Here is a 13,403-nt window from a genome sequence, read left to right as displayed (position 1 = left end):
TGAAGGTCAGAGCTTAATGAATAAATTTATACTAGATACGTTGTTTGAAGTAAGAGAGTAAGAGAGCCTTGAACTTATAGTTGCCTTTCCTCATAATAATTAAAGTTTGCCTGATCTGTTGCGTCACATAATCCCTCAGCCAGTAGTCTAAGTTTTGTTTTAGTTATTTAATTTGCAAGATAAACAAATGTTTAGTTAAGAAGTGTCCTCTCATTTTGGTGAGAGTCTAGTTGGATATTGACTCTTAAGATCTTTCCTGTTTATTCTGTCCTTCATTCATTCATCCACACATATTTGAAGGTCTAATATGCATTAGCAGTACACACACATAAATGCAATGTTCTTTCTATCCTTGGACAGTTTTTGTTCTCTCTCTGCTTTGGACAAAATGTTAATACTACCATATTAATCAATCAAATAACCAATTTTTGTATAATATTACAGTTTTCAGCAAATAATTTTAGTATTTTTTTTCCTCTTTACTATAGAGATCCCAGAAACAAGAGAACCTACAAGGGAGGATTGGCATCCTTGAGAACAAGCTCTCCTCATCTGCTTCAGCATTAAAATGTTAAAATGCCATTAGCCATCCAGTGGTTCTCCTGTTAGATTTAGTGAGTACCACATGGCATTAATGAAAACCAAAATTCCCATAAAGATAGAGCATATTTATTGCCAGTGTGGTACAGCAGGAAGTAAGTCAGTGATGATTATGCAGTTTATGTAAGGTGACTGCTCAGCAATAATTGCTGCAGTTCAAGCTTGAGAAGAATGTGTTAGTTGCAGCCCTGCCTCCATAGATGTAAGCAGTTTCCAAAGTGGAAGGAGAAAGACATTTGTGCTAACATATCTAACATATATTTGGGTCCATATGTTTATTCAGCTCTGTGCACCTGGAGGAGGCTGGCATTCTACGGGCTGGTCCAGGAGGGCCTGATCAGCAGTGGCCAACGGTATCCAGTGCAACACCAGGTAAAGAGCTGAGATCTCTATATTCCTGTTTGGTTTCTGGAAAACAATCAAATGACCAATTTTTGTAAGACCAAGAATGTTGATGACTCCCTTTTGATTCTTTCTTTCCTTTGGGGAAAATATTGATTTCTATACATACATAATTATTTTGATTTTATACTTATTATTTGTTAAGAGTTAAAAACAGCATGAGTGTGTGTGTGTGTGTGTGTGTGTGTGTGTGTGTGTAATGAAATTCTTTCAAAAAATGATCTGATACCTTTCAAATGCGTAGGCCATCCTAGCCACATAGAGATGCCAGATCTGCTTCTCCCTGCACAGCAATATCCTCCTGCAGACGGAATTTTATTACCTTGGCATTCACACTGCCAAACATGACCACCTCGATTTTTTTCATTTAGAGGATCAATGGGGACTGGTTCTTAATCTAAACTTTTAGGAAAGAGATTCTCCAGGTAGGGGGGCGGGGGCTGGGGTTGTGGCTCGGCAGCAGAGTGCTAGCCTCGCATGTGCGAGACCCTGGGTTCGATCCTCAGCACCACATAAAAATAAATAAATAAATAAATAAAGGTATTATGTCCAATTACAATTAAAAAATACATATTAAAAAAAGAGATTCTGCCACATTAGGTAAAACAGTCAATGGATGAATAAATAAAGGAAAATTGCTTAAACTCACATTTCCTTATTCTTGCCCAATTACTAACGCAGTGTCATAAGATAAAAAATATGGCTTTTGCCCAACCCAGAAGCTTGGGAGGCTGAAACAGGAGGATTGTGAGTTTAGAGCCAGCTTCAGCAAAAGTGAAGCTCTAAGCAACTCAGTGAGACCCTGTCTCTAAATAAAATACAAAATAGGGCTGGGGATGTGACTCAGTGGCCAAGTGTCTCTGAGTCTAATCCCTAGTACCAAAATAAATAAATAAATAAATGATTTAAAAAAAAAAAAAATATATATATATATATATATATATATATGAAATATGGCTTTGGAGGCATATTATATATGGCTTTGGAGGCCCAGCCCTATGGCTGTTTTCAGAAAGGGAGGATTACTATTGGTAGAGACTAAATTATCCAACTAATTAATAATTATACTCTAGTTAATAATGGTAGTGAATTTTCATTATTTATTCTATGACCAACATAATGATAAACTTTTGTATGAATTACATTCATTTATTTCTCATGAAAATTATTATTACCCCCATCTTACAAATGAGGAAACCAAGGATCATGTAGATTTAAGTAACATCTCCAAGGTGACAGAATTAATAAGTAATGAAGACAGAATTAAACCAGGGTTAGTCTAACCCCAGAGCCTGTGTTTTCAGCAACAAGGCAGATACTGTTTCTTCTTGTTAAATTTGTCTACCATAATCTTCTATTAATAAACCATCACAATGATGATAGTAGTTACTAATTATCAAGACATAATATGCTTAGACACTGTGCCAAGCACATGACATGTTAGTTTGATTTATTCCTCATGACAATTTTGCAAGGAACTGTTTTAATTTTTATATCTGTTTTAATTAAAAAAAAAACATTGGAGATGCAGAGAGGTTATGAAATATATATATAAGTTCACACAGCTTATAAGTAGCAGAGGTAGGATTCAAACCCAAATTTGTGTAGCTCCAAATCCAAGTGTATATAACTTGGAGTTATTTTCATAAAATGGCTGTCTTGCAAGAGTCCATCCGAATTCAAATATGTACACATAACATATGTACATATATACATATATAACAAATGTACATATATACATACATAACAAATGACATAAGAATGTATGTGTAAAAAATTGTTTCCAAAGATAATCAGGTGCCTTTCAAATAATTAGGCTAAATAACATGTGCACCTAAGGAACTATTTTTACTGGCAACTGAAAGGCTTTCATTGATTATAATCAGCCAGCATTTGCTATTTATGAATGTTGCACAATTCAACTGAAAGTAAGTTTTGTCAGAAAAAATGCATAAGTTGAAGCAATTTATTAGAGAGCTAATACTGCCAGATGGCAAGGAGAAGAACATAAAATAGTTAATTGAACAAATCTGCAACCCCAATGTCAATTTGAAGTGAAGAATTGATGTAGGAGAAAGAAGTTTGAGACTACCAAATGTTACAGGATATGGAGGCATCTGGAAAAGTGAGAGCTACTCAATCAAAGCAGCCACATGAAATCATGCCTTGCTATCCTGCTTTCATTTCAGCATTATTATTTTTTTTCTCTCATAGGAGCACTGTAGGTCAGCCTGTTGAGGCAGGAACTGATTTTGAATGCGTACTCCCTCTCATTCGTGATGCTGGCTGGTGTATATTTCTAGGCAAATAGGAAAGAGGAACTGTCTATTGATTATTTCATACACCTGGCCTAGGTCTCTCCTTCAGATTCAAAAGGATGTTTTCGACAGAAGGTAGGGAATGGGTCTCCATTGCTTACCTTTCCTACTGGTGATGCAGAAGTCACAGGCCTCATGAACCTTGCTGGCTACAGGTCAAGTCTTCCGTTTACTCAATGGTGATCTAACCATACTTTTCAACATGCTTCTGCGTCAACAATTAAAATTAAAAGGCTTTTCCTCTGCCTTCTATCCTGTCCTTTTGGTACTTTTAGATTTTAGGACTCAAAATAGGTTCTGCACTGTTTGGATGGAATATGGCATAAAGATTAAGAGGACGATTTGGTGTCAGTTCTGAGTTGAATTCCAACTTGCTTGATGGGTGAGCATAGACTAATTGCTTAAGTTCACACTTTCTTAATTATCCTTTGTTTAAATTGATTGTAATAAGAATAGCACCTATCTTATTTATTTGCCATGAAGACCAAAAAGAGAAAAAAAAAGGCTGAACATAGGACTTGACATATAACATTAATAAATATTTAATCTTATTACTCCTTTTTTTTTTCCTGCAATACTTTTGTGCAATCTATGATATGGCCTTAATTGATAACTTGATAGCCAGAATTCAATAGTTCTCATTTGTAGGCCCCGATACAGGTCCTCTGAGGTAGTCTGGATCTCCCTGACATCTATTTAGTCCATTTATCCCTCGGCAGCCCCTCTGGAGATGAAATAAAAAGGTTGTATTAGTTGTGGCCTAAAGAAAAGGAAAATGTTCCCCAAACTTGGCCCAGCCTGCCTGTCTAGTTTCTTTTGTCCTTAGTACTTCATAGTGAGTGTGTGGTTGCTTCCAAATGCATCCTTACACTTGTGCCTGAGCCCTTCCCATGACCAGCCAGTCACTCATTACTGTGTTCCTATGGATACTTGTGACGGTACTCCTGAGGGCTGTGGCTATGTGCATAAAGGGGGTGGAGCCTCCTTTTGCTCCAGTACTCATTTATGTGTATTTCTTGAAGTTGCTTTTTCCTCTTTTCATTCTTTTGCTTCATGACTAAACTGTTGATTTATTTTTACACTCTGTAAAAGCCTAGGATAAAGATGCCATAGTCTGAAGGGATCAGTGGAGGCATTACCAGGTGATGTTTTCTGCAGGATGAATACGTCAGACATTAAGCTGGTTAATCCTGATTACTGACCCCTTTCTCCAGCCTTACCTCTTGTGTGAGCAGACCTGGATCATGGGCTCCCTTATTTTCTTTCAGCTTCTCATGAGACTGAGCAAAGGAAGAAAATTAGCTAAACAGGGAATGCACAGAATACAGCTACAGCCTCCTTTTCAGTCAGAAAGAGTATTAAAGGGCTAGTCACTCTCTTTACAACTCTTTTTAACATTCTGAATGTGAATGCCCTGAAGAGGTTTTAATGAATGCTCTCTTGTGATTAGTTCCTAGAGAGAATCCTGTGAGGTTATAAAAAGATGGTCCCTGCCTGCCAGGGAGCTGATCTGGCCACAGTGGGCCAGAAGCTTTGCTATCTCCTGCTAGTTTTTCTAGGGTCCTCTTTCTACCTTTCATGAGATCTCAAGACTTACTTAAGGTAATAGTTACTTTTAGAGTGGGAGATATAGTCAGCCATCCATATCCTCAGGTTCCACATCCAACCACAGATGAAAAAAAAAAATGAAAAAAAAAGTGCATTTATACTGGACATGTGCAGATACATTTTTCTTGTCATTCCTCCCAAACAATATACTATAACAACTGTTTACATAGCATTTACATTGTATGAGGTATTAAAAGTCATCTAGAGGTGATTTAAAGTACACAGGAGGATGTATATAAGTCATATGCAAATACTTCACTATTTTATATAAGGGACTTAAATATCTGCAGATTTGGCCATGAGGGTCCTAGAAACCATTCCCCATGGATACCAAAGGACAACTGTAAGATGCAATTTCTCTATCTTCAAGTGTTCAGGGAATCCCAAAGCACACAGCTGCCAAAGATAACATTATAGTTTATGGATCAAGGCCTCAGAGGATCTGGGACTAAACAGTGAAAGATAATTAAGTAGGAGAGAATACTAAGGCATTGAGGCTTAGAGAACTTTAATTTACAGTGACTAGACAGTGATTCTTAAAGTACAATTTCCAGAACAGGAGTACCAGCAATACCTAGGAACTTGTTAAAAATGCAAATTCTGAAGCCCTATGTTGGACTTACCAAGTCAGAAACTCTCAGCAGGCTGTACAAACAAGCCACCCGTGTGACTCCAGTGTACCCTAAAGTTTAAAAATTCATCTAGAGTAAATATTCCTAATGTTGCCAAGTATCTTTGGAGGCCCAGAAACTGCAAGGAAGGCATATGTTTATGATTCTTATGGGAAGCTGGGACCTTTCCCATACCAGAGAGATAAGTAATTGCTGAGAGCTGGAACTCCAGAGTCAGAATGACCTTCCTTTGAATCCTTGCTCTGCCCCTCAATAGTTGTATCCTGGAACCATTACTTAACTTTTCTAGTCTCAGTTTCTTTCTCCGTAAAATGAAGATAAGATGGGTATCTATCTACCTCATAAGAGTTCTTACAAGAATTAAATGGTATAATAATCACATATTACAGAATAACAAGTCTGTAGTAAATAATAGCTATTTTTATGATTTTTTTTCCCAATGGATGAGTCTCCCTTGAACTTCAAAATCTAGATCCAAGTTGTTCTGAGTAGTCTCTGTCAGAAAGCTCTGTTATTATAGAGAATATATATATATATATATATATATATATATATATATATATATATATATATATATTTACAGTGCCTCTTTGTTTCCATGGGGGATTGCTTTTTCCCTGATTTTCTACATTTCTTTATTCTGTGGAAGATGTACACAGTTTATGTGCCCTAGTTTTATAGAGGTTCAGGCTCTTATTTGTCTTAGAGATTCCTGCCTCTCTAACAAAACCAGCTCCCCAAGGACAGACTCCATGGAGACTCCTCTGATTTTTTTTCCCCAGAAAGAAACCATGTACCTTAAGATTTTTGGAAGCCATTTAGGAGCACTGTCAACATGAATTTTTCCATCTCATGAGTGACTGCAGCCTCAGGCCTTGTTGGAGAATTTAGAAAGCATGCTGTTCCACTAACCTGCTCACCCTAGACTTCTGCCGTTGTCATGGCAATGACAGTCCTGGGAGGTTTGTACATATCCTTATTTGGGGAAAAAAAAATGAGAACAGAGATTTTGTGAGTGGGGCAGCTCCCTCCTGTCAGTGTCCTCCACTCTCACTGTCCTTCTGACAGCCCAGGAGGGCCAACTCAGCTTAGAAATCTCTAGCCGAGGAAAGTTAGTCCTCGTAAGATGCAATTTCACTTTCTGGTGGGGTGTGGAGCTCATATTTCTTGGAGTTCTCTATGTAGGTTATGATGAACAAAGAATTTGTTCTGGATTTGCCTGGAGGGAGGAAGCAAGTCTGATGTAGGAAGGGTACTTAGCATTCTGAATCTAGGAGAAGCCATGAGCTTAGTGAATGGAGCTTCTGACTTCATCCATTTGTGACTTTCTTCATCTCCTTCTTAGAGGAACACTGTTTTGTTCTTGTATTTCTTGTTTTCAGTGGGGAGAAACTTTATTGAATGACCGTGGTGGTGCAAGGCATTGTGCTAAAAGCCCCCTATGATTTCTTTTTTTCTTTCTTAAATTTTATTTGTTCTTTTTAAATATACATGATAGTAGAGTATATTTTGACATATGTATACAATCATGGAGTGTTTTTAATGGTCATGTAAGTAAAGGACTGGAATTGAGATATCCATGTTTTTCTAAAATTAAACATATCTGTATAATAAATAGCTCCTGAGATAGTTCTTTCCCTATATACCTTGCATTTTCCTGCATCTCTCTCATTTCCTTTGTACAATTCTTCCAGGATTGGAAGCCCTGGACAGAACACAGAATTGGGCCGTGGTATATAATAAAAGAATTTCTTCCATAATAGTGGCCCCAAACAGAGAACATTAAATGGGGACTCAGATTTATGCTCCGGGACACAAATTTTAATGAAACACATGGTAAGCAGGAAAGAGCAGCAAGAACTGTTCCCTTATGCTACAGTTTCCTTCAAATCCCACACATGCAGAAATACAGGCCAATATAGGATAAGGAAATGGAGGATACAGGATAAGGAAATGGAGGAGCCTCACTGTAGTTCTTTTGATTATCATTGATCCCTTTACTGTGCCAACTACATGAAGTAATATAGTGTGGTCCCTGAAAACTTCATCCTCAGAAACAACTTTTGACTACATCTTAGAAATTATACATTTTATCCTTTTGTTTAAGAGTGTCACTTGGAACAGGAGAATTTCTGAATTACACTTCTAGTTCTCACAACAAACCATTCTTTGTAGCTGAATTTTTAAGCCCCTTCTCAGGATCAGGTTTCTGCCAGGGAGATCCTAGTGTCACAAAGAATCAGAATTTGTGGATGAGAAGGTCATTGTCTAGTTGGTGAAGGATACTCCTTCACCAAATTTGCCACCTGAGTCACCAAAGATGACAGGCTACCTGTGTGTTTGATAGCTTTGTGGGAAAGGTGAGATGGGGTGGAGTGTCTGCATCTCATTCTGTGGGAAAGATTGCTGGGATTGTTTAGAATCAATAGTCTTGGAACTCCTCTCGAGGAGGTATTTGAATAAGAAAACCTGCTTATGACCTGGGTTTAGGGCAGAGGAATACTAATAGTTTGTAATTCCTTTTAGCTTTGCATCTCTGGCAAGCCTTGCCCTGAGCCTCCCCTAGTAAACTAGAAATTAAAGCCTTCCCCAACAACAGCAGGGGACTTTCATGAAAATATTTTCTGAGAAACAGCCCAGATTCCAAAGGAACTTGAAAAATTCATCTTCACAGAAGCATTCAGCTTTGTGGATGAGAAGGTCATTGCCTAATCTGGAGAAACATATTCAGGTCAAGCACTGGCTAGAGACCAGAGGCCTCTAGGGAAAGGTCAGAAGATTGCTCATTGCCAGAAAGCCTGGAAATGAATGTGTGGATTGGAGATGAGATTTTCTGTGCCTCAGCACTCGGAGTCTCATTACTCACAATCAGAAAACGGAGGGGGTGGCAGAGATAGATGCTGTTCTGCTCTTATCTAAGTAAGAGCAAGAGCTTCCTCAGCAATAGCTCTGACTACAATGGTCTATCTCCCAGGGAGTGGGCTATGCGAAGGACAGGAGAAGTCAGTCCTAAAGAGGGAAGTGGGAGAACAAAGGATGTTTGTGCTACTGTTAAAACAGGAAATTGCGAGTTTTATTAAAAAAAAAAAATCTTTATACACAGAGGCATATTCATAAAACAGTAGAGTATGAAAAGGTAACTTTTAAGAACCAAATTTGGATCTACAAGAGAACAGAAACAATGAGAAATTTATCATTGCTAGTATTATATCCTTTGTCTGTTGAATACCCAGTCCTGGATCTCTCACATGAAAAAGCAACCAAATTTTAAAAATGAGTACATAAAATCTAAATGAGCAAGTTCATTGTTGATGGATCAAGAAAGTCCATCAACTTGGTCTTGCTTCCAACAGTGGACCAATCCTGTGTCCAGAGCTATTTCTATAAGCAGCATCATGGGCCAAAGCTAAGTAGCAAGGTGACAATCCATAGATATTCCTCTCCTGTCTCTTTTGACTCTGCATCATAGATACATACTGTCTTACCCCAGAATACCCATAGTATCTCTGTTCCCAAACTCATCTGGAATCAGGTACCCTAAGGGTTGTATTAAGACTAGAATTCCCATCCAGTATGAGTGACTTACATTAGATGCACACTAAATTGCATGTCAGAGAGGCCAGATTTGGGGGGCTAAGAGTATCACAAGGTATAAACAGCTCTGGGGAAGACACCTTTGAGTCTGTGAGTTTCACTCTGTGTTTGATGGTGTGCTGATGTACCATGGACTACAGATTTTTTCGACTTAGCTAAAGCTTATTTGTGGAGATGGTGGGGGCAAGCAAGCCTAAGGAAGATCTTCTTTTCTTAAGGATGTGTGCCAGTGGGAGTGTCTTTGTTGGTCAACTTTTAAAGTCTTCATATCCTGTACTGTTGCCTCCTGTATTATAGAACAAGAGGAAGGAAGACTTAACAATAGCTACTATTTATTGAGAACTATGATAAGCACTTCACATGTGTATTGCATAGTCAAGCAACTTTAAGGGAGAAGTACATTGTTTCAGATAAGGAGATTGGAGCTCATAGGAATTAAGTGACTTCCTTACATTTACATAGCTAGTAAATGTGTTTTCCCCACTTAAATATTCCTAGTGTCAAACAAGATGTCTACACACACTGATTCTTAAGAAATATTTGTTGAATTCATGAACAAATACAATGACAAGGGGCAGTATTTGAACCCATACCTGCCTGCTGCTGAGCCCTATACATTTAACACATGACTATTACTTGTCCCACATGACAAGTGAAGGGAAAAGTTTAGTTGTGTCACTGTCTGAATTCCAGGCCAACTTTAAGGGTCTGTATTAGTTTGACATTACTGCTATAACAAGTTACTATAAATTTAAAGATTAAAACAATACAAATTTATTATCTTATAGTTGGCAGGGCTGTATTTCTTCTGGAGACTCAATGGAAGGACCCATTTTCTTGCCTTTTTCAATCTTTAGAGACTCTCAGCATTTTTAGGCTTGTAGCCCCTTCTTTCATCTTCAAAGCGTGACGTACGGCATCTACAAATCTGTATGCCCCTCTTTCACTTTTAAGGACACTGTGATTATATTGAGCTCACCTGGATATTCAAGGATAATCTCCCTATCTCAAAATCCTTAACTTAATCCTATTAGCAAGGTCCTTTCTACCATATAACATAATGTATTCACAAGTTCTAGAAATTAGGATGGGGGCATCTTTGGGGGGATATTCTTCTGCCTACCACAGGATCTTTCAAGTTCAGGTAGCAGTAGCTCTGTGTGTGTGTGTGTGTGTGTGTGTGTGTGTACTACAGTAGAGGTGAAGGTAAAATCAGGTGCATATTAGGAGCAAGACGAGAGTATAGTGAGTATGGACTAGACTTTAAACCCCCTTTTAAGGCTACTAATTGTCAGAAATCTGGTGGAGACTGATTGGTCATTCCCTTTTCCCTCCAAATTTCAATTAATTAAGAATAGAGATAAGGAGCCAATCGAAGGATCAAAGTTAGCATCAGGTTTAGTATTGGTACAAAATGGCCTGGGGTATGTGATAGGGTCTCCAACTTCCAAACTGAAAAATGGCAGTCATCTCCCTTTGTGAGAAGGTGAGATGATGATATGATTATTATCAAATATAGGCTGAGGTAGAGCAGAGAAAGGGAATGGAAAATTAAGGTGGAAGAACAATGACTGTTGATGCTAACCTTGCCCATTTAAAAATGAAGCCCAAGGTCTGGGGATAGAGCTCAGTTGGTAGAGTGCTTGCCTCACATGCACAAGGCCCTGGGTTCAATCCCCAGCACCACCAAAAATAAAAAATAAAAATAAAAAAAGAAGAAGCACAATCCATTTAATATCAGGCTTTCAGTAATCCACACCCCCACCCCAATTAGATAAACCAATTAGATAAGCAACTCTTCCTGGGCCCAGTAATAAAATAGAGCTGATAGTTGTCCTCCTAGTACATTCCCCAAAGCATAAGACTACTGATTTGATGGGCATTCCTTTCTCTTTGGATAGAGGTGACAATGTGGAAAGAGGAGGAAAAGAGTTCCCACTACATTAGTATGTTAAGGACTAAGAGATACCACTGTGCACCAGGCTTAAGAACATCAGTCCAAGAGGTGAGAGGAGGCAGGAGAGGACAGAAGTCTTTGGATCACTCACAGGCCAGTTTGGAAGGAATTAATCATGGCACATGGTAGATACTAAAACAATCACTGTCCACAACGGATCCAAGGGAACAGGAAAATGTATGTTGCTGCCTTGCATGCATCTAGCATCTGTGAGTGCAAATTAAATATATACTCAGAACTTCCCTGAAGTTGAAAAGAGGAGAATTAAGGGCCTAATCCATATGTACCTATGCATTGAGGGCCGAGGAGTAGGAAGTGCTTCAGCCAATATTATTAAATCCCATCTGTTTTCCCCCAGTGCTGCTTATGTATTGAGAACAGGAGTTACAGTGGTTTGGGGCCAATTTTATGGATACATACAATACCTTGGGATTTGTCTGATTTTTTAGTGGCATCTTGCTTAAAACCTAGTTTCACACCAGTTCCCTCCTTGAGATTCTAAAGGCAAGAAGGCACCTCTAAAACTTAGGGCCTCTCTATACTCTCCACAACTTGACACTCCACATACCACTGACAGTGATTGGGCCATGGATTCCATGAAGGAGCTCTCCTAGAGGCCAGCCTCCCCTGTGGGCCCCATGTGTCACTGAGATGTTAGTCCAACTACTGTCCCTGTCATCTGCAGTCAGTGGGGCGGTGTTTAGTCAGTGGTCAGTTTCACTTCAATTTCCTTCAGTTAGACCAAGCACAAACTGATTTCTAAATTTGCCTTTAGAAAATCTCTTTAGGGAGGATGAGTTTTTTGGTATATCCTCTCCAGGTCTAGGGAATTAGAGATATAAATTAGCTTCTTTGGTCTTTCTCATGCAGTGTTACAACCTTGCCTCCAGGATAATAGCCCTCTAAATGGTTGTGATTTGAAGGGCACCAGGAAGATTCTCCCACAAGCCACTTCTCAGGCAGGTCCCTAGAACTCCATGATCAACCATCACCAGCAGCATTTTCTGTTAAAATCCTTATTTATTCCTTACCCCTACCCCCAACCCCCATAAAGAAGTGAAATATAAAGTATCCCGCCCAGGGGATCTTTCCTTGTCTTTTCTTCAATATAGAATGTGGTTGTACCCCTCTATATAGTCATCAAATCATCGTGTATTAAGTTCATACAGGCTAGGCTCTGTTCTAATATGAATAAAATATTGAAAGTAATATAGTTCTGTCTTCGTCTAGTGGATAAGGCAGAAATGTAAAGAAATAAGGTGGAAATTTGATAATGTCATAAGGACCACAGTTGTGTCATGCATAGGTAGAGCAATGTCAGAGAAGGAAGCTGGAACAAATTGCCAGGGCCTGTCCCTCCAGAATGGGGCCCAGGATTTGTCACTGTCATAAACAGTACAAACCTTATGTAAATAAAGTAAGCTGGTCCATCTTTCTCAAAAGGATCCTCAAAATTGTTTTCACAAACCCCCTCTCAGCAACCATGAATAATAAATGTGGTGGGAGACCAGAAGATGGAATTGGGAATTTAGGGGTTCAAATCAGAGATATCAACTCACTAGATATTGTAGGATGTTGAGGGGGAGAGAGATCTGGGCAAAGGAAATAATACATGCAAAAAAAAAAAAGTCAGAAGTGCATAATCTGGATGACTAGGAAGAGTACATCTGATAGATGGGGTGGGATAGGGCTGCTGGGAAATGAAACCAAAAAGGTGGACTAGAGTCAGATTTGTAGGGCTTTAAATATCCTGTTTAAAAAGTGAAGTTTTATTTGCTGGCAAAGGAGAACCACTAGGTAGGTTTGTTTTTAGGAAAAAGAGATTCTTTTAAGATCCCTTAGCTTTATTGAACTTTGAAAAGCTACCTATGAGATGACAAGATGAGATAATACTAACAACTCAGTGTTTTTTTTTTTCTCCCAAACCAAGAATTACAACTTTAAGTGTCTAGAAAGGGAGAATCAAAGGGGAGATAAATATAGCATATTTTTTTTTTTTTAACAAAAGGACAAGCTTTGAAAATGTTCTTAGGCAATTCTGGTGTGTTGGTGTGGGTCATGTCAGAGAAAATGTGGACAATGAAGGACAGATTTGTTTAAAATTTGCCTTATATTAGTTTCTTAAGAGAGGCAGCATTACATAGTGCCTCAAATCCCTGTTAATACCACCTAATAATTGTGCAAACTGTGCTCAGATTTATTAATGTGTAAAAGAGGAAAGAGTGTAGATTGTGTAATAATTAAATGAGATAATGCACCGGGTGCAGTGGCACATGCCTATAATCCCAGCGG

The 13,403-nt window shown here is 38.5% G+C and overlaps 1 protein-coding gene across 2 annotated transcripts in view; it reads left to right on the top strand.

Moving 5' to 3' along the window:
- The window catches only part of Pcdhac2 (protocadherin alpha subfamily C, 2), a 41,690-nt gene that overhangs the window by 13,890 nt on the left and 14,397 nt on the right, over positions 1–13,403 (top strand). For both annotated transcript variants that reach the window (XM_071612305.1, XM_027927478.3), the window contains exon 3: positions 884–972. In XM_071612305.1, coding sequence (XP_071468406.1) covers positions 884–972 — 89 coding nt within the window. The remainder of the gene's footprint in view (positions 1–883; positions 973–13,403) is intronic.

The sequence above is a fragment of the Marmota flaviventris genome, chromosome 5 (assembly GCF_047511675.1).
Source record: "Marmota flaviventris isolate mMarFla1 chromosome 5, mMarFla1.hap1, whole genome shotgun sequence".
Lineage (NCBI taxonomy): Eukaryota > Metazoa > Chordata > Mammalia > Rodentia > Sciuridae > Marmota > Marmota flaviventris.
The sequence above is the reverse complement of the archived record's forward strand: the minus strand, read 5'-3'. Positions and strand labels throughout refer to the sequence as shown.